The sequence below is a fragment of the Chaetodon trifascialis genome, chromosome 17, assembly GCF_039877785.1.
Source record: "Chaetodon trifascialis isolate fChaTrf1 chromosome 17, fChaTrf1.hap1, whole genome shotgun sequence".
NCBI classification, from domain to species: domain Eukaryota; kingdom Metazoa; phylum Chordata; class Actinopteri; order Chaetodontiformes; family Chaetodontidae; genus Chaetodon; species Chaetodon trifascialis.
This window is the reverse complement of record NC_092072.1, coordinates 95,965-122,500: the sequence shown is the minus strand read 5'-3', so window position 1 is coordinate 122,500 and position 26,536 is coordinate 95,965. Positions and strand designations below refer to the sequence as shown.

The following is a 26,536-nucleotide window of genomic DNA, read 5'->3' as shown; positions in this document are numbered from 1 at the left end:
AATTAAAGGCATCATAATGTGGTTCCAGGAGCCTTTCAGTGTCCACGTTGTGCCATGTCCCCATTGCTGACGGATCTGTAACTGCTCAGGCAGGACTTGTTTCCTACATACAGTTCAGACACGTTTCTGTAAGACCAACCGCCCGAAACTGAGACAAGACTTCTCTAATTAGACCCTGCTGTGTCTGCTCTGTCCAACAGAGACAGCTCAATAAAGGTTTACCAGAAACACAGACAGACAGCACGAGGAACACGTGTGAAGACCGGAACAGTGAGAATACCTGGTACTCGTTGAAGTTGATGTCTCCAAACTGTCCTCTCTGCAGACGATTCACCAGCTCCACCTGCTCGTTTGACAGCACGATGTTACTTCCTGTCTGCTTATCGTGGACCGTTCTCCTGCAGACGAACAGAATGCTGTTAGCTTAGAGCTACAAGTTAGCATTACTATCAATGTTAGCATCACGTGAGCAGGCTCACCAGTAGTCTGGGTTCTCCATTTTGTCCAGGAAGTCATCGAGCTCGTCCTTGTTCCTGATTGGTTTGTAGATCTTCTTCCCGTCCAGGTCGTAGCCAATGTGAGGAAAGTCTTTGTACCACTCCATGGGAATGTTCCCTACCGTGTTCCTGATGTCCTGCAGAGAAACCACAATGGACAATATAGGCAAGTTTGCACAGAGCATCAGAGAACCTGTTGGAAAACTGGGGAACATGACAGAGCAATAGAGATCCCAACAGAACCCAACAGAACAAAATCCCTAAAGGCCATTTAAGAAGATGACAGAATGCCTTAAAAACCAGAAAGACTCATCATCATAATGTTCTACAGACTCTCGAACAATGTTGGTGAACCAACAGAACACGGAGGCTTCGACCACAGGTGCACACACCTTTTCTCCTCTGTTTAAAACAAAAATTCTGTCCACACGACTTTCGTTCTACAGAACGTCTCTGATCACACGGGCCAAAGTCTTAAATATCCATGCACACGTGGCCCAAACCTAAAACCCTCACAACGTTATAGACACCCTGCAGAACATTAGAGACGCCATCAAAGCGACGTAGAGAGCCCCGAGGAGCATTAGAGAAACTGACAGAACCTGCAATAAACCCCAGAAGAACAATAAAGACTGGAAAAATGTTTCAGTGATTCCTGAAAAACTTTACTTTTCTCTGCCAGAACAGTTCAAACAGCTCCTGTCCAGAGATCCCTGAGGAACGTTAGAGAACCGAGAAGAACAGGAGAGAACACACAGATTCGGTTTTTAAAAGACAAACTCATCTCACCTCCTCGTCTGAAGAGTCACATTTGTACTCATCCTCCTGCTTTCCTTCTTCTCCTTCTGTCACTCCTCCCTCCTCCTCCTCCTCCTCCTCCTCCTCCTCTACCTGCAGTTAGAACAGAACACAGGTGACTTCCAGAGAACATTGAGAACAGCAGGTTCCTCATGTTCAACACTGCTGCACAGGTGGGCCACAACCAGCCAATAAGCTGTCAGACAGACAGACAGACCGACTGACTGACTGACTGACTGACTGACTGACTGACTGACTGACTGACTGACTGACTGACTGACACACGCACGCGCGCGCGCGCGCGCACACACACACACACACACACACACACACACACACACACAGGTAAAATTCTACCTGCTCAGTCTGCTTCTGCTCCACCTTCGAATCATCATCATCACCATCATCATCATCATCATCGTCTTCTTCATCTGATCCCCTCTCTTCCTCCTCGTCATCCTCACTGTCACTCCCAGAATCCTCCAGTCCTGAGAAGACGCTGTCCTCGCTGTCAGACAGATCTTCATCCTCCTCCTCCTCCTCAGCAGGCTTCTTGTTGAAGATGAAGATCTGAAGAAAACCAACCCTCAGATGTGAGTTTAAAGTGAGCCTGCTGATAGTTAATAACACTGTTGACTCCTGTAGAACATTAGCCAGTTTTGGCTACCATGTCAGCTTGTTCATCAGAGTAGATGTGATGTCGCGACACCAAACTCCATTCAGAATATTAAATGTATTAAAAAGTCTTATGTACTAAAATGGAAATGTTCTGAATGGAGTTTGTCAGAGTCTATGTCTCAGCACACCGAAGAGAAGTTAGATGTTATACATGAATAGTGTTAGTTGTTTGTGTATACCTAAAAAAAATCAGCTAGCTTTAGCTAAGATTAGCAAGTCTGTTTGTAGGATGGTCGACCAGACAGACAGTGAGGTGTCTCCATTCAGAACTCCATTCAGGATTTTATGGATTTAAGAAGATCTGCTCCTCTCTAAGCATGACGCAGCAGCTGGACTTGCTCTGTACTCCTCTTCACTCCGCCTCACTTCTCTGAACGCCACCGCTGTCACTTTCTGATCATTTACAGCTTTTAGCTCCACAGCTCAGACTCCCAGCAGCGATGTTGCGGTGTACCTTGGTTCTATTAGCATGCTAACAGCTAGCCGCCAGCTTCTCCCGTTAAACCGGTGCTCCTCCTCTCTGCCTCGCTGCCTTTTAGTCTCACCTCGTCTTGCTCCTCTCTCTCCTCCTCTTGACTCCTCTTCTTCGAAGCTTTCTGTCGGACCTTCTTCACCTCTTCGCTCTGTTCGCTGCTCCGCATGTTTCCGCTGCTGCTGCTCTCCTCCATCACACAGCACGTGGGCCTTTGCAGGGTTAAAGGTCACACGTCACAGGCTAAGGATTTAGAATTTGCGCCATCTTGTGACCATCATCATCATGAAATACGTTATCATCGTAAATACAGCTCTGGTCTCACATTCACATGGTATTACTACTAACAAACTGATATTATTCACATATTACTACTAACAAACAAATACTATTCACGTCTTATTACTACAATCAAACTAATACTATTAACTACCTTATTTCTATACTGACAAAAAAAATACTTTTTACAGTTTATACAGTTTTTTTTAAACAACACAACTGTTATTCTGAGTTGTTGAGGTATCAATATAAACCATATTATCATTTTTCTACTATGGTTCACCTGAAAACAAATTTCATGAATTTAAAGACTCATTTCATGAATTTTGTAATTACATGTATTGTTCAAAAATGAGTGACGCTCAAATGACTGAAGCACAATCGATATAAATGTTATGTATTCGTATTTGTTTAGGAGAGGCGGTGCCAGTTAAAATTAAAAATAATTCTGATTACAGTCGTTTGCGTCACAACGCGACCAAATGTTCACGGCACGTTTACGGTTTAACGTGACGTCATCACAACGCGACAGTCAGGTAGCTACGCAGTTGTTTGTGTTATCAGATTTGTTGGAATTTTCCACTGCGGAGTTTAATAGACATAGACAATTGAATAAAAGAAAAGTATAGCAACCGAGCAGAGGTCGGCAAAGCCCAGCGCCTGGACCGAGCTCTGTGTGACCAGATGAGACCGCATTCCGGCTCCGTGTAGCATTAACGTTACTTCGTTTGTTTTGAGGTCTTCGAGAGGAGTGGATGGCGCTAGCAGCAGGCTAACTGTTAGCATCATTAGCGCAGATTAGCTGTAGCGTTTTTAGTTGAATAATCCGGCGTGTGTTTGATTTCCGTCTCTAATGGAGTATCTCGGAGGAGGAGGGGCGGTCCTGAGCGGCGGTAACGTCCCGGCCTTTCTCGCCAAACTGTGGATCCTAGTAGAAGACCCGGAGACCGATCCGCTCATCTGCTGGAGCCCGGTACACACACATCAACTAACGAGCTAACGGCTAACAGTTAGCAGGTTGAGGTTGATAAAGAATAAACACAGTGTAGCTGTTAGCTTCAGCGCGTTCAACAGCTGAGGGGACAAACTGAGGTAACGGGCGAACAGACCGTTAGCTCGGTTTGTCTAGATAAAATAAAGACGTAACGTCTGGTCCAGTTAAACCAGTTAAACAGGGAACCAGCTGCTGGTGTCCATCAGCCAGCATGAAGAGCTCCCAGTTCGTCCCGAGATCAGTTTCTTTAGACACTCTTTTCTTTGCTTTGTGCTCAGAACTTGTTTACTAGAAACAGCTTTATTGACAGCAGTTTTCAACACACAGATTCGCACAGACAGCTGAAGACTGTGACTTTGCTTTATTGATCCCAGTTTGGGAAATTCTTTTGTTGCAGCAGCAGATTAAACAAACACATAAACATAAAATATATACAATAAAGAAAAATGAGGATGAGAATAAAAAGAATGAGTTTACAAAATATACCTAAGTATATAAACATAGAATGGAAGCGATTTTTAAAATATGACTAAGTATAGAGTTATATAATATGTATCATACTATGTACTATATTATAGAATCTATATTATAATGGCATGATATGATAATAAACACGTGGTGTTCGAGCATGTCGCATCCAGACTGAAGACTGGAAAATAATTCTGTGCGATGTTTCATTCAAACCTGGAAACACGTCAGGAAGCTGTGGACTAACAGAACAGGATTAAACATCATTTCTAACCTGGTTTCCGTGTCTGAAAGCCGTAATAGCGTCATAATGAAAGAGTGAAAAATTGTGTTTCATCACAGAGAGATGAAAACATCCATAGATAAACTTTGAAGCATCACTTTTCAGTCATTTCCTTCCTCAGCGAGTGAGAAGTCAGACCCACGGTGACCTCCTGCTTCATCCTCTGCAGCCTTTCCTGCGTCGGTCTCTTCTGGCTTTGCACCCGCTGCCTGTCCGAGCTTTACCATACGCTGGAAGTGTCGACATCCTCAATGTGACACCAGGCATCATTTCTGTGTGAACGTGTGTGTATATGCTGTGTCGCTGTGACACGTCGCTTACAGCGAGCAGAGACAGCAGCGCACCGGGTTGGCTTCCTCGCCGGCTTTAGTGCTGATGATGTACTAGCTGTTTTTTGAAGTTTGCAGGTGTTAGCTGAACATGCTAGCACAACTTGTCAGTATTTGTCCTGTACAGCCAGGAACTGCACCTTTTCTCAGTCTGTGGAGCAGGGTCCAATCATATCCTCCTGTGCTTCTTGGGAGGTCCAGAGGAGGCGTCTGATTGGTCTGAATCACCTTGGTCACCAGGTTGATGGTGTTTGTCTCTTTGAAAGCACTTCAGCTTTGTTTTTTTGTCAGATGTACTGTTGGAAGTGCATCTTGTTGCGTCTTTGCGTGTCACAGCTGAAGCGAGTACTGAAAACTTGCACTTGTTCTGATACTTTATACACTTTATTGATGCTGCTGTATACTGGAATTTCCCCTCGTGGGACTAATAAAGGGATACTGAATTGATTTGAATTGAAAAAGATAAACACAACGTTACTTTGAAAAAACACTGCAACATTCAGAAAGACGAGATTTGAAGTTTACACGAGTAAATGACATCATTTCAAACTCAAAAGTCCAACTATCTTTGGATTTATTATAACAGATGAATGAATGGAATCAGTAATTCCTCATTGGTCAGGTGATGCAGGGGTCTGATAGGCCAGGTGCCCCCCCCCAAAGAAATGTGTCTTATGTGACTTCCTTCATTGAACATTAGTCAAAGTTATTGAAATGTTTAACTTGTGAACAGAAAGATTAAATCAAATGTGCGAGTAAGTGATCAAAGAACAAGCCAACGTCCTCAGTCAGAGCTGACATTTCATAAAACCTGCTCACAGCTTCAGGCTGAGGTCCAGGGCCCAGACCTGGTCTTCAGGTGTGGTTCCACTGTGAAGGATGACTGGAGCTCACTCGCCTGTGATACGGCTGCAGATAGTGCTCCCTGAGTGTAGGCGCCGTTCTTCACTGACTGGGAAACCACGACAAGCTGACGAACTGTAACCTGCACTGCAAAGCTTTTCCCCTGCTCGCTCACTTTTCCCATAATCCTCTGCTGCACACTGACACTGAGCACTGCCCTGAAAGGAGCTATGCTGCTCCTAGACCTCTTCCATCCAGGGGGATGGTGTTCTTGATTCGGCTGTGGTTTTACTGGCTGCCGTTTTTAATAATGTAATAAAAAAAGTGAATTACAACAAATTCTTGATTATTTGAAGATGCCGAGTTTGTGCAGCGTCCGCCGAACAATAGCAACAAAAGCACCAGGACTGGAGCCGAGCTGGACGGTGCAGTGCGGACATTCAGCCGGTTGGTTGTCTCAGCTGGGACAGACTGAACCTGGACCATGTCTGCGCTGAAAGCCATGAATTGATTATCAGAATGTGACTGATGTTTGTGTGTTCTGTGTGTGTGTTGTGTGTTAGAGTGGAACCAGCTTCCATGTGTTCGATCAGGGTCGCTTCGCCAAGGAAGTTCTACCAAAGTTCTTCAAGCACAACAACATGGCCAGTTTCATCAGACAGCTCAACATGTGTGAGTACAAAGAGTGCGTCAGACAGATCACAGACCAGCTCACAGCAGGGTTTCACTTCACTCACCTAACGTATGTACACGCACATACCTCAGTGGCCGCAGCTGTTCACTGCAGCCGCCATGTTGGTACAGGGAAGCCGTGCCTCCTCATGCGTGTCAGTTTATGGAGACAATTAAAATCATTAGAATCAATGATTTCCAACCAATTTTCAGCCCGTTGGGTTTGTTTTTATGGTAAAAATGTGGGTTTCATTCTAAAATGCTTTATCTAATGGAGATAATAACAGTAATGTTTCTCTAATCTAATGTTTAATGTTAACTTGCCCTATTTAGTTAATTCTAAATATATTATTTTTTCTTGCTGCATGGAAAATGGCTGCCATGATGTCACTTTGTGTATAATTTTGGAAATACTGATTTGATAAAAAGCCTAAAGTAAAAAGGTGAAGTAAATGTATGGCAGGAAATTCTGTTTTCAACACGAAGTTACACATTATTTACAAAATCATGTACACCACCAGGTCTCTACCAGGCAGGCCGCGGTCCGAGGCCGGACTCTGAAGCCGTCCAATACGGACCCGAACATACAGCCAAAACAGAAGGTTATGATTTCAAACCTGACGGGGCGCCTCTGTTTTAACCGCCGCAGCTTGTGTTGTCTTTATGGTCGTGGGTTAGAAAATGAGGAAACACACAGACCAACTGCAATTTAAGCCATCCCGCGTGATCACTCAGCCAATCAGGTCTGTGCATTTCAGGTGGTAAACACTGTGACTCCACAGTAGGGTTGGGCGGTAATCCGGTAATAAGGTATCCCGCGGTATCTAAAAATAGCAACGGTATCAGTTTCATTAGCGACATTAAAACCATGCTGTACATATCGGTCTATAGGGGCCAAACAGAAGTGCAGCATCGTCATAACAAAAATGAAGTCCACTCCGTTCAATGTATCTGGTTGAATTTTTACTCGAGAAAAAGGTGACGCTACAAAAATGAACCCGAGCAGTCGTACACATGTTTTAACACAGGTATGTGCAGGCGCTCATCTGGGCGGAGGACCGTCATCTCGTCCAAACACACGGAGAAACTCCTCTGTTGAAAACACTTTCAGCCTTTTTCTGCTTGCTGTTCTTTGCTCTCATAAAAGGACGAAATGCAAATAAAAGAGTGAAATCAGACTTGGGGCTGCTCAGCAGAGTCCTCTGTGAGACGCAGCGCTGAAACTAACTGTGGTTACGCCGGTCAACAGCTCAGCGACCCGCCCACATTCACCATAGAAGCACCAATGAGGATCCAGCAGGAAGTAACCCAGAGATAGGTTACTGCATGAAGAGCGCTCCCCCCACTCTAGAAACCCCCTCCTCTTTATGGAAACAAGCAGGACCTTCGTGATTGATGTCAAACTAACGCAGAGTCATAGGAGGAGACATTAGCAGCGTGTTTTCAGGCTGAATGTAACTTCTGACCTCAAAACAGCAAAGGTAAGACGTACTGTACGACTCAGCAAAGGTGTTTCTGCTGCTCTTTGGCTGCTAGCTCGCCCAGTTTCCGTCGCACAGTGAGGAGGCAGACATCTTCGTCATCATCAGACTCTCTGCTTTCATATGATACCGAGCTTTTGAGGTTTGCGTGAAGTGGTGATGTGACTTTTATTTTTGTGTTTTCGTTACATGCGCGTTTGATTTCGTGGGGTATGAATCATGTTTCGTTTGAGTGGCAGTGTTTGGTGGAGGCTTTTAGCTGAGTTTCTCCCCGCCAGTCTGATATGCTACAAGCTAGGACTGGTGCTTCTTAGCGTGAGCACTGAACTGCACGCATGTCACGCTGCCCTGCAAAGTGATTTTTAATTAGTCGTGGTTATACCGTATACCCCGGGAAAACGTGGGGAAAGTTTGCCGGTATCAGAGTTTGGATACCGCCCAACTCTACTCCACAGTGCAGACTGAGGGGAAAGTTTGAGGCAAGTTACACATGAAAGACAGAAGAAAGAAAAAGAAAGGTAGCGATACAGGCAGAGAAAACAAAGGCAGATAAACAGACGACCGCACTGGACGAGGCTGAGAAACAGAGGAGTGAGGCGGAGAGAGGGAGAGAAAAGTAAGGGACAAGTGGTCCTCTCTGACAAAAGAAAAGTGGACATTTAGTCCACATTTAATCAGGAATGGACAGACTCATTTCTGTTCATACTCCCCACCGGGAGCACTAAACCAGCGTGTCTCATATGTTCACAAACCATGGCACTTATTAAAGGTGCCAACGTGAGACGCCATCATAGACGAGACGTAAAGCCTGTGAACAAATGTGAGGTGAGATCACAGAGAATAAGTGGTCTCACAGCCCAGTGTGACCAGTCCACCAGGATCCTGAGCCACACATTCACTGCTCCCTTTATTTGAATTTTCTGAAGTTAAGTACTTTATTCGAACACGCACAATTTGCACATTTTATTTATGTTCTCTTCTTTTGAAATGCAGCCCTGCTTGGATGCAGTGATGACAGAACGTCGTCCATGTCTGCAGTCGTACAGATGTGTTCAGTTCTATGTTACGTGACAAGAAATATTATCAAAAGGTTTTTGAATCCTACTGAATTCATTTGATTTGACAGTCAGGTATTGATTACATGCAGATGTTGATACTTAAATATGTATCACACTAAATAGTTAGACATTGTGATTTCTGGACCTTTGCTTCGAGACCCTTTCTCTAACTGGACCTCTTCAAATCTGACCTGATTGGCCCTCATGTGCACACTGCACCAGCAGGACGTGCAGCGTTTACACCTCTTCAGCAGCTTATGGATCTACTCCTTACATTAAAATAGGAATCTTTTTGGCTGGAATTCACTCTGAATGTAAAAACAGGAGTTGACCTGTGACTCGGAGAAACAGGATTAATGGATCGGATTCGATCCAGTCTGAAGCAGAAGGTACGCTGGTGACCATAAAGAAGAAGAAGACCGCCACCCTTATTTTACGGGTCTGCTGTCTGAATTTACTACCCAGGCCGTGTTGTCTGTCTGCCCAAGGCTGATCATTGAAAGTCCGTAATGAAGGGACAGAAAGCTGCAGTTTGGACTGTCAATGCTGTGCGCTGGCTTTCCGGCTCGTCTTGGTTTGTCTTTACCTCACATGAATTAAGTATGAGGACAGTTGCTTAACTGGAGACTTTGAGAGAATGATGGCAGAAAGTCCTGTGAAATGTTCCCTGCTGCTTGGTTTTGGCATTTCTCTATTAAAACATCAAGAAGCAGCACATTAGTATTTTCTTGTATTTGAACGGGCCAGAAAGCTGCGTGATGGCGGCAGCTCACGAGCCGGATGTACGTGCACTGTACGTCAGTGATTGACATCAGCACTGGCAGGAGGCATCAGTGGAAGTCAAGCTAACAGACATGAAGGTGTTTGGCTGAAACACGGACAGTCTTCTGTGTATTTGTAAGTACTTCTGAATGTACTTCTGTATGTGTACTCAGATGGTTTCCGGAAGGTGGTGCACATTGAGCAGGGTGGGTTGGTGAAACCGGAGAGAGATGACACAGAGTTCCAACATCCGTTTTTCATCAAAGGACAAGAGCATCTGCTGGAGAACATCAAACGCAAAGTCACCAATGTACGTACCTGAGAACAGCCTCTGTACACAGATAAACACCTGTATACAACATGTACCTGAAGCACATACACAGCTGTGCACATACTGTGTGTGCCTGTATACCTGCCACACACTCGCACAACCTGCAGACCTGTACGTCTGTCCATTGGTCCTGGTGTCCACGGTGGCGTTGTGTCTCTGTGCTGTGATTGGTTCAGGTGTCGTCTGTGCGTCAGGAGGAAGTGAAGATGTCTGCAGACGAAGTGAACAAGCTCCTGAACGATGTTCAGCTGATGAAGGGAAAACAGGAAACCATTGACTCCAGGATCATCACCATGAGACAGTGAGAGCCCCTGATCCTAGACCAGAACCACATTCAGACCTGATCCTGCAGTGCTCTTGCAGTCAGTCCAGCAGTCGACAGGTTATTAGATGGTGTAAACCTGATCCAGTTCTTCTGTTTCAGTGAGAATGAGGCTCTGTGGAGAGAAGTGGCCAGTCTGAGACAGAAACACACTCAGCAGCAGAAAGTCGTCAACAAGGTAATCAATGCACCAGTTCATCAATACGTCAGTATATCAACACACCAACAGATCAGTTTATCAATACACAGTTCCATAAATATATCAATGCACTAATACGCCAATAAATCAATACATCCACTCTGAAGGAGAAGTAAGTCCCAGAGTCTGCAGTGATGTCATGTCAGCTCGTGATCTCAGCTGAGCCAATAATGAACTGTCTCTGTCTGCAGTTGATCCAGTTCCTGGTGTCTCTCGTCCAGTCTAACAGGATCCTGGGAGTCAAGAGGAAGATGCAAGTTTACTGCACACTCTACACAACATACTGCACATTATACTGCACGCTTTACTTCAGATCCTACACTTTACAGTTGTACTTTACAATTCACACAATGTCCAGTCGAAAAGAGTTGGGACGCTGGGTTAGGAGGGAAGTTAAATAAAAACAGAAGGAACTTTGCTTTTCGACAGGGGCGTGACCAGGGCTGCCCCTGAAATCTGACTGGGCACCAAAGTGCCAAAGTGTTCCAAACAGGTGTTTTTGGAGCGTTCCACTACTTTCCCAGTCTTTAGTCGCCCTGCAGCTCCTCCACAGATCATCTGATTCATTCAGTGTTGTGAAGCTGCTTTAATTAGGGTTCATCAAAGCAACTTTACTTTTAAATGTGGCAGTGCTTTTATTTTGAAGCACCTCTTTGTATTTCACTTCCTTCTTGTCTGAACTTAGCTTGTAAAATGAGTCCCTTTAGAGGAGCCCTCATCTCGTGTGTAATTGGTGCTGTGTAATGTGAATGTGTCTCCTCTGTCTGCAGTCCTCTGATGCTGAATGACTCGAGCTCCGCCCACTCCATGCCCAAATACAGTCGGCCGTTCTCATTGGAGCACATGCCGGTAACCTGTCACTGACTCACCTGCCTCCTGTCTGATCTTATTGATTGTGTGGATTTGTTGGTGAGCTGATTGGCTCTTTCTTGCCTGGTAAAGGTTCATTTCTGTTTATGTGTGTTTGTGTTTCAGGCTACAGCCAGTCTCTTCTCAGCTGACCCCCCGGTGACTTCTGGACCAATCATCTCTGACATCACAGAGGTAGCCACACCCGGAGATGAGGAAGTGGTCAGTGATTGGACGAACACAGGGTGGGTCGCGCTGAAATCATTTCCTCTGTAGTCAGTAAGTGTAAAGTTCACGAGGAGCAGCAGAGTGTAAATACGATAAACGATGACGAAGATGAACGTGAGAGTAATGTGTCGTACGACAGCGTCACCTTCCAAACGGTGGAAACACTAAGCCCCATTTTAACCTTGATAAAGTCACAGCGTCAGCAGACAAGGCTGGGGCCTCCTCAGGGGGGCGCCACAGGGTTGAAGGAGCAGAAGTACTGCAGGAGGTGAATCAGAGTGAGAAATGTCACTGATATCGTTCAGGGTAGCCAGGGTTAGGGTTAGGGTGGGGTTAGTCCAGAGGGTGTCGTTATCTCTGATGTCCGCCCAGAATACACCTCGTAACTCCACTTCAGCCGTGCTTCCATCAGTATGGTTTCTATGTTTGGACGTGTCACAGGAGAAAAGGTTATTAAAAACCACAAACAAACACTAACACAGACACTTCCTCTGTTTCACAAACTGTTTGACACTCACTTGAGGTGGTTTCTGCCTTTTTTGATAAAGTGAATTTAGTAAATGGGAGATGGAAACACCTTTTTCTAATCGGCTCTGACTTGGTGACCGTTCAGCTGATATGACTGATGAGCAGTTTCACACTGGCAGAAGAAGAAGATGGTGTTTCCACAGATTTATCGCTCTGATTGACCTTGCTCACATTAATCCATCAAAAACACAGAAATCTTATTTCTGTTCTGTTCCCTGCGTTCTCTTCACCAGTTCAGCTTCAGCTGGTGCTCTTAACTATGTCATCTTGTTCTCTAACGTTGTAACAGTTTCCCGATGGGAAAATTTGTTCCACCTACCGACCTGCATGCATGAGTGCACTGCAAACAGGAGCTGCTAACAGCTAATTCAGCAGACGAACTGAAGCAGGCCTGTCAAGAGAACAGCCCTCACCTTTATATTGCTTCTATTTTGGTGTTAGCATCTATCAGATTAGCAACATTTTTCACTTCCTTCATTTTCACACAAAAATCAAACTTCACAGTGAGCTGATAAAATGCAACAGAAGGAAAACGCTCAGAGATCAGAAGGAGGAGCAGCAACTGGCTGTGTCCGTAGTCTTTACTGAGGGGAAAAATGACCCACAGACAGATTAAAAGCACTGAGCAGAGCCACCGACATGAGCGTCAGTCCACCTCCTCTGCAGGCAGGAGCACAGGCTCAGTGGGGCTTTAGCTTTTCATTAAAGTCCTTTAGGATATTCTGTAAAAGATGGGAAACTTTTGAAAAATTGGCACTTTTCTAGAATGGCAAAATGTGATGCCATTGAGAAACACATGTGAGAAATTCTGTGTTATTGTCCTTTCAAAGTAAATTCAAACTATACCTCTAAGAGTCATACAAACAAGTAAAAAATAAATATTTCACAGATTCTATATTAGTTTTACTAAACACACAAATTCCAGTCCAAACTGAAGTGTGAATGTACAAAGTTGTTCATCTCATGAAGAGTATTAAAAGGTCTGTTTGGCTTTGGGTGAGAAGCCGTTTAACATTTAACAATCAGAAGACAGAGAACAGAGAAAATGATTTGGAAGAAATGAATAAAACATCCCAAAAAGAAGAAAATCCAGCTGTGGTTTCAGTGTTTACAGTCTGTTTTCGACCTGTACCCAGGCTGGACTGAGGCTCACCTGTTCTCTCAGTCCTCTAATGCTGGAATGAAGTTCACCATTTCACCATTGCAGCACTTTTAGCTCAGCGCCTCACTCTCTTGCTAGCCTTGTGTTTTCGATAGATGCCACAGTTTTTGCCCCCCGAGAGCTTTTCTTTTGCCGCAGTCCGTTCAGTTGTCGGTCAGGTTTGGGGTCATATTTGTAAGCGGGAATGAGCCTTCACACTATGCGGCCATCTTCATGAGGGTGATGGGAGCCCCTCGCTCTGATTCTTTGTAACATCTTGTAGCAGGTGACGACTCTGACAGCCAATGTGCAGCTAGTATTCTTCTGATTGGTCGGTCGGCAATCACTAATAACCAATGCTTCACCTGTTTGACCTGCAGAGAGAGCCAATCTGTCAGTGTCAAAGAGGAGCCATCCAGTCCTGACGTGGAGGTGTGTCCTGTTCTGGAGGGCGGACCTTTACCTGTAGATACACCCCTCTCCCCCACCACCTTCATCAACTCCATCCTACAGGACGAGACACAGCTGACACCAAACACCTCCACCATCAATTCCACAACAGGTAACAACTTAAAAACACCTGTAAACAAATCCTACAGTAGGTAACACAGGGTCCGTCGATAAGGACTACCCAGTGGAATGGTTTCTACTGGGACCAGTCAACGTTGTTTCACAAGTGATGCTACAACGAGAGTGACTTCACTCCGTCTCGTCTGTGTCTGCGTTTACGTCTGCGTCTGTGCTTATGTCTGCTTCTGTGTTTACATCTGCGTCTATGTCTGCATCTGTGTCTCTGTTTACGTCTGCGTCTGTGTTTATGTCTGCATTCATGTCTGCGTCTATGTTTACATCTGCGTCTTCGTCTGTCTGCGTATACGTGTGCCCCTGTGTTTACGTCTGTGTCTGTGTCTGCATATACGTCTGCGTCTGTTTACATCTGCTTCTGTGTTTACGTCTGCATCTGTGTTTACGTCTGCGTCTGTGTTTACATCTGCTTCTGTGTTTACGTCTGCATCTGTGTCTGTGTTTACGTCTGCGTCTGTGTTTACGTCTGCGTCTGTGTTTACGTCTGCTTCTGTGTTTACGTCTGCTTCTGTGTCTGTGTTTACGTCTGCGTCTGTGTTTACGTCTGCGTCTGTGTTTACGTCTGCGTCTGTGTTTACGTCTGCGTCTGTGTTTACGTCTGCTTCTGTGTTTACGTCTGCTTCTGTGTCTGTGTTTACGTCTGCGTCTGTGTTGGCGTCTGCATCTGTGTTTACGTCAGTGTCTGTGTTTACGTCAGTGTCTGTGTTTACGTCTGCGTCTGTGTTTACGTCTGCGTCTGTGTTTACGTCTGCGTCTGTGTTTACGTCTGCATCTGTGTTTACGTCTGCGTCTGTGTTTACGTCTGCGTCTGTGTTTACGTCTGCATCTGTGTTTACGTCAGTGTCTGTGTTTACGTCTGCGTCTGTGTTGGCGTCTGCATCTGTGTTTATATCTGCATCTGTGTTTACGTCTGCGCCTGTGTTTATCTGTCTGTGTTTACATCTGCGTTTACATCTGTACCTGTGTTTATGTCTGCGTCTCTGTTTGTATATGTGTTTGTGTTTACGTCTGCGTCTGTTTACGTCTGCGTCTATGTTTACATCTCTGTGTATACGTCTGCGTCTATGTTTACATCTCTGTGTTTACGTCTGCGTCTGTGTTGGCGTCTGCATCTGTGTTTACGTCTGTGTCTGTGTTTACGTCTGCGCCTGTGTTTATCTCTGTGTCTCTGTTTATATCTGCGTCTGTGTTTATATCTGCATCTGTGTTTACGCCTGCGTCTGTTTATATCTGTCTGTGTTTACGTCTGTGTCTGTGTTTACATCTGCGTTTACATCTGTACCTGTGTTTATGTCTGCGTCTCTGTTTGTATATGTGTTTGTGTTTATGTCTGCGTCTTTGTTTACGTCTGTGTCTGTGTTTATATCTGCGTCTGTTTACGTCTGCGTCTATGTTTACATCTCTGTGTTTACGTCTGCGTCTATGTTTACATCTCTGTGTTTACATCTGCGTCTGTGTTTACGCCTGCGTCTGCGTTGACATCTGTGTTGACGTCTGCGTTTGGTGTATATGTGTACATATATATAGGTATATATACACCTATAAACGTGTGTTTTTGGCCCAGAGTAACAGCTTTTTGAGACGTCCAGCGTACACCAGAGGCCTGTACCATAAAGCTGGATTACCCGGTGGATCTTGGTGCACAGCTTGTGCGAAGAGCACTCAGGCGCGAGAGAATATTTAGAGATCGCTGAAATCCGTTCGAATTGTCTGAACAATCACTGTACGAAAGGTACAGGTTTTCGGGAGAGGGGTTACAAAACATCTGTCAGCTGCTGGAGCCTTCCATCAGTAATGTAACGCAGCGCGACCACGCGCTGACAGTCCCGCAGACAGTGTGCATTGCACTGAGGTTTTTTGCCACAGGTAATATATTTCTTAGTGATGTTTGTAATTATTATGATGTCTTTAAATCCCTCGTTGGATGGGTTACAAGCAAGCCACAGATAAAAGGCCATTAATCAGTTATTTGTTTAAGTAAATCATGGATTGATTCATTCATTCATAGGTACTTTATGTATTCTGTTGGCGATGCCGAAAACCTCGGAAAAACACAGTATGTAGAGCTATTCATAAAGTCGCGGGGGCCCTGACTGAGCTTGTCGATGCATTCGTGGTGTTTCCCGGCCACCTGCCCACGCAATGCATCAAAGAGGGCTTTTATGACATCGCAGGTAAGCAAGGTGGATGTGTAATTTGCATCATGTAGACTAAGCCCTGGGATGTTTGCTGTTGTATATTGTATTGTATATAGCCTCCAACATGTAGGCCTACATATACATATGCTACATGTATAAGATATAGTAAGCGTACAGACCACTTTGAAGTATATTTTTATACTTCTGTTTGATTTGCTCCCATGTTCTCTTTGCTCCACTCGGGTTGAATCTGAAATAATAAGGCTACAATCACATGCCATAACGAAAAATTTCATACACACATACATTTATGGAACACACAAATGTTCCTGCAGTCAGATATACAAGTGCAGTCATAGTGGGGAAGTAATATTATAATGGCACTAACTTACGCATTGACACAGTTTGCGCCGTTTGGCAGCTGCAACTGTGTTGCTTTTTGCCTGGATTATTGATTTGTATTCCTCGTATTCATTAATTATTATTGTTTGCTCCTCCGTAGTGAAATATGCGGCTCGGGCTGATTTTTCCATGTTTGCGATTGGTCGCATGCAGCAAACTCCGCCCTTTTTATGTGAGCGCGCTCAGATCTGGATTGGACAAGCCTGAATTGAATTAGTGAGTTGATAGCCGGCTTTATGGTACCGAAAATCCGGAGGGCGGATGTCTCGTTAAGTGAAGCCCGATAAGTAAGAGGAAGCCCGGCTAGGTTAATCAAGCTTTATGGTACAGGCCTCTGGTAACAGCTGACAGGCTGGTTCCTCAGCATTTTTGGTTTATTTATGATTTCTGATGTACTGCTTTAGTGTGTGTTGATGAGCATCAGTAGATAAATTCTTCATTTTGTCTCAGTTCAATCACCGACTGTCTCTGGTCTCTGTAGCCAGTCCCGTTGTTGTGATGGGACCTGCCTTCACCGGACCCCTCCCACCAGCCCCAACCAGCCAATCAACTGCCTCCATTCTCACCCCACACAATTCCCCCAGCCCTGCCAAACCTTCACCGAAATGTCAGACCATCGCCTGCATTGACAAGTAAGTCATGGGCTGTTGTTACGAGGACGTAACTTTCAGCAGCTTGTTTTTGTGCTTTCGTTTGCAGATATTGATCCAAAATGTTGAGTTTTAGTCAAGTTTGAAAGTCCTTATCAGACCTTGAGCAATGAGCAGTTATCAGTGATTCATTGTTTGGATATCTGCTGATTGCACTGAAAGCCCCAAAACGTCAGCTGTTGCTGTGATGAGATGACAGCTGATTTGTTCTGGGATTGGGTGTGTCATTAAAACACCTGTGCTTCTCTCAGACCCCGCCCCCCTCCCTCTGCAGGTGGACTCTCGCCTGACGTTTGCCGCTTCTTATCAGCACAATCTGACAAGTGAATCACTTCATCTAAATGATCTTAAACATTTTTATTAGAAGCTGTTTTAAAGGATAAATGTGGTTATGTTCTGTTTCCTTGGTCAGCGTGTTCAGGCTCACACCGACAGTGAATGCATCCCCTAACCAGGCTTGTATCAAAGCCTGATAGATCTTCATGGTTGGAGGTCCAAGGCATCAAAGAGCCGTGAACACACACACACCGTGAACGCACACACACTGTCCTGCTGCCACACACACTCACTGAGGCTATATATCCTCCTTTTTTGAGAAAAACTATAGCGAGTGGCTGTTTGAGGAAACCCTTTTAAACATGAAGCTACATATTGATGAAGGTGTCTGTGTCCAGGAGGACACAGTGGGTTTGGAGCCTCAGACAGGAAGTCAGACAGTACTGAGAGACGCTTCGACATGTTGTTGGTCTGAATCTGAACATGAGGTTTAATGCAAAGTAGAAAAATAGACAACAACAGCACACTGATGATGCAGTTTGACATTGTGTCTCTGTCCTCTCTGTGTTTCAGGTCTGAACTGTCTGAGCATGTGGACAACATTGACAACAGTCTGGACAACCTGCAGAACATGTTGAACACACAAACCTTCACCTTCGACACCTCCCCGCTCATGGAGGTCAGTCTGTCCAGCAGTATATACTGCAGAATGCACGTGAACATTCACATGAACACCTGTCACATGTGAACAGTACACATGAACACCTGTCACATGTGAACAGTACACATGAACACCTGTCACATGAACACCTGTCACATGTGAACAGTACACATGAACACCTGTTACATGAACACCTGTCACATATGAACAGTACACATGAACACCTGTCACATGTGAACAATACACATGAACACCTGTCACATGTGAACAGTACACATGAACACCTGTTACATGAACACCTGTCACATATGAACAGTACACATGAACACCTGTTACATGTGAACAATACACATGAACACCTGTCACATGTGAACAGTACACATGAACACCTGTTACATGAACACCTGTCACATATGAACAGTACACATGAACACCTGTCACGTGAACAGTACACATAAACACCTGTCACATGTGAACAGTACGCATGAACACCTGTCACGTGTGATCAGTACACATGAACACCTGTCACGTGAACAGTACACATAAACACCTGTCACATGTGAACAGTACGCATGAACACCTGTCACGTGTGATCAGTACACATGAACACCTGTCACATGTGAACAGTACGCATGAACACCTGTCACGTGTGATAGTACACATGAACACCTGTCACATGATCAGTACACATGAACACCTGTCACGTGTGATCAGTACACATGAACACCTGTCACATGTGAACAGTACACATGAACACCTGTCACATGAACACCTGTCACATGTGAACAGTACACATGAACACCTGTCACATGTGAACAATACACATGAACACCTGTCACATGTGAACAGTACACATGAACACCTGTCACATGTGAACAATACACATGAACACCTGTCACATGTGAACAGTACACATGAACACCTGTCACATGTGAACAATACACATGAACACCTGTCACATGTGAACAGTACACATGAACACCTGTCACATGTGAACAGTACACATGAACACCTGTCACATGAACACCTGTTACATGTGAACAGTACACATGAACACCTCTCACGTGTGATCAGTACACATGAACACCTGTCACATGTGAACAGTACACATGAACACCTGTTACATGAACACCTGTCACATATGAACAGTACACATGAACACCTGTCACGTGAACAGTACACATGTGAACAGTACGCATGAACACCTGTCACGTGTGATCAATACACATGAACACCTGTCACATGTGAACAGTACGCATGAACACCTGTCACGTGTGATCAGTACACATGAACACCTGTCACATGAACACCTGTCACATGTGAACAGTACACATGAACACCTTTCACATGAACACCTGTCACATGTGAACAGTACACATGAACACCTGTCACATGAACACCTGTCACATGTGAACAGTTCACATGAACACCTGTCACATGAACACCTGCCACATGTGAACAGTACACATGAACACCTGTCACATGTGAACAGTACACGTGAACACCTGTCACATGAACACCTGTCACATGTGAACAGTTCACATGAACACCTGTCACATGAACACCTGTCACATGTGAACAGTACACATGAACACCTGTCACATGAACACCTGTCACATGTGTACAGTTCACATGAACACCTGTCACATGAACACCTGTACACATGAACACCTGTCACATGAACACCTGTCACATGTGAACAGTACACATGAACACCTGTCACATGAACACCTGTCACATATGAACAGTACACATGAACACCTGTCACATGAACACCTGTCACATGTGTACAGTTCACATGAACACCTGTCACATGAACACCTGTCACTCATATTAGCAGTACACGCCCTCAGTCATTCTTTGTGATTGTAATAGCTGAATGAATGAATGAATCATGTTTTCATGTGAACTGTCTCTGTGTTCAGTTTTTCAGTTCGTCCGGTCCCTCTGGAGACTTTGACCTCGACAGTTTGGACACTGTGAGTGCAACAACGCAGACTCTTAATTTGGTTTTTATCTTTCTTCACTTCCTGTTGTCAGCGTCTTCACAATAAAAGCACTTGATTTAGCTGTTAAATGTCCAGTCACTCATTTGACCATAAAATCAGAATCAAAGTACGTGAACACATACAAGGACTTTGACTCAGTGTCTTTCGTTGCTTTGATGTACTTTGTCCTGTCATGTACTTTCACAGTAAAAGATCTAATGGCTGTGAACAGGACAGCAGTCACATCGTTCCAGCTCAGGTCTGGCAGTGTGACATGACGTCACAGAAGTATTCGCTGATGATGGGATTAGACAAATATCAGTGTACCTAAAACTTCGTTCAAAAGCTGAGTTTCTTTTCCTGATGAGTTGAGGCGTGAACATAGTATGTTTATGCTGCTGTGCTACTTGCATAATATATCATTCAAACATTTAAACTGAAACTTTGAAATCTTCACCACCTCTGTGAGCCACGCTTCCAGTTCACCACATCAACTACATTTCCTCCATGTGCCAGTATCACAGAAGGAGAAGAGCCACAGCTAAACACCCGACACTCTGAGCCAGAGGGCAGGACAGCGAGAGGCCACCGCTAACTGCTAAGCTAAAGTAGCTAAGCATGTAAACTGTGGGATTAGTGAAGACAGAGAGCTGAGAGTGAACGTTTGAGTTTATCTAATGAGGAATGAAATATGAAGTAACCACATACAAAGAATGATGATGAGGTTTACAGGTGTTTCCGTTGACAGTGACAGTGAGTGATGATGTACCTGTTAGAAAGTGCTCATGATTGGATGATAAGCGTCCAATCGGTGGATGTTTTGGTGTTGCTGTTCAGTGACCTGCAGGCCAGGGGACGGAGTTGGAGCAGTTGGTCTCCAGGATGTGGGGGGTCTGCAGTGATGCTGTTCCTCAGTCTGACGAGTTAAACATGTTTGATGCTGATGTCACACCTGTCTGACTGTGATGTCACTGTTTCCTCTCAGCTGTTGTCTGATGAAGTTCCTAAAGGAAGTGATGAAAGCAGCAATCACACAGGTAACGCAGCAGCTTTTGTACTTGTGAGGACCCTCACTGAACCCCTGAATCCCTGTTGTCATGGTGACTCTCGGTTTCTCTCTGATTGGTCCAGGAAAGCAGCTGGTGCAGTACACAGCCACACCTGTCTTGATGTCTGAACCAATCAGCTTGGGTGAGGGCGGGGCCGACCTGCCCGCCCTGCTAGAGCTGGAGGCGGAGCCTTTCTTCAGCCCTGACCCGCCCACCGATGACCCGGCCGCCACCCTGCTGAGCGAAACCCACCTGAACTCCGACCTCTGACATCAACGGGAGGGTGACGGGCATCAAATGTGATTTATCAGTCGCCATAGCAACAGGACACTCTGAACAGCAATAGATGATAAAATCAATTGATCAGCTATAGATCAGTGGGTAGGTCAAAGGTCATGTTTTTGTTATGCAGATGTTATTGATCACTATTAACCAGTTTATATACCTGTCTTCTTCTACTCTTTTTATTTTAGCCTTTGTTTGTTCTTGTTCGCTGCTTTGACACCTGCTCAGACGTCCTCAGAGAACCCGGTCTGTTCTGGACTCGGTTCACCGTCCAGGTGGACAGGGCAGGATCACGTGATCCAGGTGTTCTCTGTGTTCTGCATGTTGGTTTGGTCGTCTGTTCAGGTGTAAAATATAGAAAATGAAGAGATTCTGAATATTTTTGGAAAAGTTTATTATAAATGAGAAGTGACCCCTGTTACCATGGAGATGACCTGGACGCACAGAGAGACATTGATATGATCTGTTAAATCAATATTGGTTCTTATCGATCAGATCAGATATCAGCCACAGTGTGATTGATCCCCATTAAAAAGAGTTTGTTTATCAGTGCGTCAGTGTGTTTCTCATGTTACAGAGACGTGAGGTGGACCACGAGTCTCCAGGTTTTTGTCTGGTGGTCTGTCCTGCTGGACCACAGAGACTCTACGGGGCTGAGGCTTGTGGGTCTCTCAGCTCATACCGAAAAATATAACAATATAAATATGTATACGCGTCTGTTTTTTGTTTTTTCTTCCAGAAGCACAGTCTGTTTTTTCAGAAAGCAGATCCAAGCAGAGCGTTAATGTCTCGCACAGAGTCATGGCAGTGTCACTGTGACAGATGAGGCAGAGGTGGAGTGTGAGGAGTGTCGGGGGGTTCCAGGCCTTGTTAATAAGGCTGACAGCAGACGGGAAAAAACTTGTTGTGGCGTGAGGTTTTGGTCCTGATGGACCGCAGCCTCCTGCCAGAGGGGAGTGTCTCAAAGAGTTGATGTCCGGGGTGGGAGGGGTCAGCCACAGTCTTACCTGCACGCCTCAGCGTCCTGGAGGTGTGCAGGTCCTGGAGAGACGGGAGATTGCAGCCGATCACCTTCTCTGCAGACCTAAAGACACGCTGCAGTCTGCCCTTGTCCTCGGTGGTGGCAGCAGCGTACCAGATGGTGATGGAGGAGCTGAGGATGGACTCAATGATGGCTGTGTAGAAGTGCACCATCATTGTCTTTGGCAGACTGAATTTCTTCAGTTGCCGTAGGAAGTACATCCTCTGCTGTGCTTTCTTGATGAGGGAGCTGATGTTCGGCTCCCACGTGAGGTCCTGGGAGATGATAGTTCCCAGGAAGAGGAAGGACTCCACAGTGTCAACAGTGGAGTCACAGAGGGTTTGTTTGTTTGTTTGTTTGTTTGTTTGTGGATCCCCATTAGCTGACGCCTGGACGAACAGCTAGTCTTCCTGGGGTCCACACTCACAACATAATACAAAAGTAAACAAACAAGAATACATAATTAAAAAATAGAGTATATTAACACAAGAAATGATGAAAGTAGAAAAAATTAAGTGACAGAGTTACAACAAATGAATTAACTCAAATTATCGTCAAGTGTGCTCTCAGTTTTCTTCGTGAATATATCTTGGGAGTAGATTCCATAAACTTGTGGCTCTATACAAGACTGACTTCTTCAAAAAATTGGATTTGGGAGTGACAGAATTATATGCTCATTGCTGGCAGCTCTTGTGGAATGTGAATGAATTTCATTGGTGTTAATTATATTTTGAGCAAGAAAATGTGGAGCTCTTTTTTCACAACAATATAAAAATTGACCAATAAATTCATTCAAATTCTTTTCTCAACACAGAGCCAGCCCAAATTGCAATGCATATCAAATGTACCCGTCAAAGGGGGATTGTTGAGAATACGTCTGGCAGCCTTGTTTTGTGCCCCTTGTAATTTTCTTATTAACTGTTTAGACGCAGATGACCAGATAACTGAGCAATAATCCAGATGACACAAAACCAGAGAACGAACTGTTTGACAGAGCAGTGATGAAGGAATAAAAGGTGCACATTTTCTGACAATAGCAACTGCTCTTCCCATCTTCAGAACAATCTTATTTATATGTTCAGACCAAGACAAAGTGTTATCAAGCCAGAGACCCAGTAGCTTTGCTTTTCTTACATACTGAATCTGTCGACCATCTATTTGTAAATTCAGAATTGGATTCTTTGCCATATAATAATTAGATCCAAATATTACAGAGTCTGTCTTTGATATATTTAATTTGAGTTTGTTCGTTTCTATCCAATTGAAGATGACAGTAAGTTCTGATGATAGGGTATTATTCAGTTCATCACAAGAAGATGAAGCATAGTACATGGTACAATCACCTGCATACATAGTCAAATCACACTTATTTAAAACAATGATGGAGATCATTGGTGAATATTGAGAAGAGGAGTGGCCCAAGGCAACTACCTTGTACTGTCAACTACTACTGTCATTAAAAAATACTTTTTTATTTTATTTTTTAAAATAAAAAAAGTATTTTTTTTACTAAAAGTTGTGTTCTGTTAAACAAGTAACTACTAACCCACATAAGAGTGGATGCTTTAAAACCATAGTAGTCAAGTTTCTTCCTTAACAGATCATGATTCACCAGATCAAAAGCAGCACTAAAATCAATTAACACTGCGCCAACAAGCCTTGAATTATCCATGGCTGTTAGCCAACCGTCATTCATTTGTGTCAGTGCCATGCAGGTAGAATAACCGACCCTGTATGCGGGGGGGGCAGGTGAGGCTGAGTTCTTCCTGTAGTCCACAACCATCTCCACTGTCTTTAGAGCGTTGAGCTCTAGGTTGTTCTGGTCGCACCAGGTCACCAGATGGTCAACCTCCCACCTGTAGGCGGACTCGTCGCCATCACAGGTGAGTTCGATGAGGGTGGTGTCGTCCTCAAACTTCAGGAGCTTGATGGACTGGTGACTGGAGGTGCAGCTATTCGCGTACAGGGAGAAGACCAGAGGAGAAAGATCGCAGCCCTGAGGGGATCCGGTGCTGATGGTCTTTGCGTCTGAGATGTGTTTCCCCAGCTTCACGCACTGTTTCCTGTCAGACAGGAAGTCTGTAATCCACCTGCAGGTGGAGTCAGGCACGCTTCAGCTCAATGAAGTATTTTGAATATTTAAAAACAGATGCATGGAACTTTAATACTAGAACATGTACAAGTACCCACATCGTGTACTGATGGCTGCAGTTTGGTTCACAGACGAGTGTCCACAGACGAGTCCATGTCAATGGTCTGATAGAGAAATGACAGCATCAGATTTACTATTCGATTTCTAGAAAAACAAATCCAGCCAATGTTCTGTTTCAGCCTGTTGGAAGATTTTTACATGTAAATCTATTTTTAGGAATATTAAATTTAATGTGCTGATGGGAGTTGTGTTTTCTTGGAGGATGCCAAACAGGATGTTGACAAAATAAGAATATTTATCAATATGGCTGCCGATAAAAGTTATTCCAACAGAGCTTCAGTAAAGAGCAAAAGAAAAAGAACAAAAGTCAAGTTTACGTTTCGTCTGAGTTTCACAATAGAAGTCGTAGCTGCGTAAAATCAATGAATGAACCGAATGAAACTATCAGAACTGAATTTATCAGAAAATGATTAAATTCGTCCACAAAATGATTCCAAGATGGCGGTTTTAGAGATCACACATACCTGAAGGGATTTCCAGGTGTGACAGACCTGCTGCACTGTGACCTGAGCACCTGATCCAGATCAATAAAGTTTTACAGACCTGATTCAGAAACAGGATGTTGTCTGAGGTGAGAAGTGACAGCTGCAGATAAAAGAGCCGAAACGATGATGTGCAACATTTTATTTAGAGTCTGAACGACCTTTTCACACAAACTGAGTCACCGCTCTGCACGCCGTGTGTTTTCTAAATGAAACTGACAAACATTTGGTCCAACATCCTGTTAAAGGTTACAGATGATGTCATCAGGTTAAAGGTGACGTCATCGGGTTAAAGATGATGTCATCAGGTTAAAGGTGATGTCATCAGGTTACAGATGATGTAATCAGATTAAAGATAATGTCATAGGGTTAAAGGTGATGTCATCAGGTTACAGATGATGTCATCAGATTAAAGATGATGTCAGGGTTAAAGATGATGTCATCCGATATTAATAAAGAAATGATCAGTTTGGACAAAAGACACATTCTCATTTTGATGTTCAGAATAGAAAGAAAACTTTTATTGCAGCTCTTTAAAACCACGTTTTAAATCCTGACAATAATGATGATGTCACATCTTGTATGATGTCATCGAGTTGTTGGTGGGGATTCGGATGAAACTTTATTAACTTTCAGTGACTCTAAAACAAAATAAACGTCTATAAACAAAACTTAAATATTAAAAAAAAACACCACCGAGCAGCTGTCATTTAATGGGAGGGGCCTGTAGCTAGTGGGGGGGGTCTGTTTTCCCGGGCCATGCTGATTGGTCGGTACACTGGAATCGGTAGCGCAGGAATCTAACTCGCGGCTTCATGTGGAAGTCAGCAGGTATCCTCCAGTTCCACATTTTCTGCACCTGAAACAGAAAAACAAGATTGAACTGAACAAGACAGCACAACACAACACAACACAACACAACACAACACAACACAACACAACACAACACAACACAACACAACAGAAGACAACACAACACAACACAACACAACACAACAGAAGACAACACAACACAACACAACACAAGACAACACAACACAACACAACACAACACAACACAACAGAAGACAACACAACACAACACAACAGAAGACAACACAACACAACACAACAGAAGACAACACAACACAACACAACACAACAGAAGACAACACAACACAACAGAAGACAACACAACACAACACAACACAAGACAACACAACACAACACAACACAACAGAAGACAACACAACACAACACAACACAACACAACACAGTACAAGACAGCACAACACCAGACAACACAAGACAACACAACACAACGCAGTACAACACAAGACAACACAACACAACACAGCACAACACAACACAACAGAAGACAACACAACACAACACAACACAACAGAAGACAACACAACACAACGCAGTACAAGACAGCACAACACCAGACAACACAAGACAACACAGTACAACACAACACAACACAACACAACACAACACAGTACAACACAACACAAGACAACACAACACAACACAACACAACACAACACAACACAACACAACACAACACAACACAACACAACACAACGCAGTACA

At 44.2% G+C, this 26,536-nt stretch overlaps 2 protein-coding genes across 3 annotated transcripts in view; one reads left to right on the top strand and one right to left on the bottom strand.

The window, feature by feature from the left end:
• Positions 1–3,744, bottom strand: part of bop1 (BOP1 ribosomal biogenesis factor) — an 11,081-nt gene extending 7,337 nt beyond the window's left edge. The window contains exons 1-6 of one of the 2 annotated variants that reach the window (XM_070984177.1): positions 3,358–3,744; positions 2,519–2,657; positions 1,653–1,865; positions 1,287–1,388; positions 480–634; positions 281–398 (exon numbers count right to left, since the gene is read on the bottom strand). In XM_070984177.1, coding sequence (XP_070840278.1) covers positions 281–398; positions 480–634; positions 1,287–1,388; positions 1,653–1,865; positions 2,519–2,641 — 711 coding nt within the window. In that variant the 5' untranslated portion in view covers positions 2,642–2,657; positions 3,358–3,744. Of the gene's footprint in view, positions 1–280; positions 399–479; positions 635–1,286; positions 1,389–1,652; positions 1,866–2,518; positions 2,660–3,357 lie in introns of those variants that run through there. The other variant, XM_070984176.1, reaches the window with a different exon arrangement.
• Positions 3,557–21,792, top strand: hsf1 (heat shock transcription factor 1). Its single transcript, XM_070984178.1, has 14 exons — positions 3,557–3,697; positions 6,205–6,313; positions 9,788–9,924; positions 10,122–10,246; positions 10,370–10,445; positions 10,658–10,719; positions 11,237–11,315; positions 11,442–11,560; positions 13,593–13,774; positions 16,819–16,969; positions 17,837–17,942; positions 19,850–19,903; positions 20,898–20,949; positions 21,044–21,792. The coding sequence occupies exons 1-14, from the start codon at positions 3,578–3,580 to the stop codon at positions 21,229–21,231; spliced, it is 1,560 nt and encodes a 519-aa protein (XP_070840279.1). The 5' UTR covers positions 3,557–3,577; the 3' UTR covers positions 21,232–21,792.
• The last annotated feature ends 4,744 nt before the right edge of the window (positions 21,793–26,536 follow it).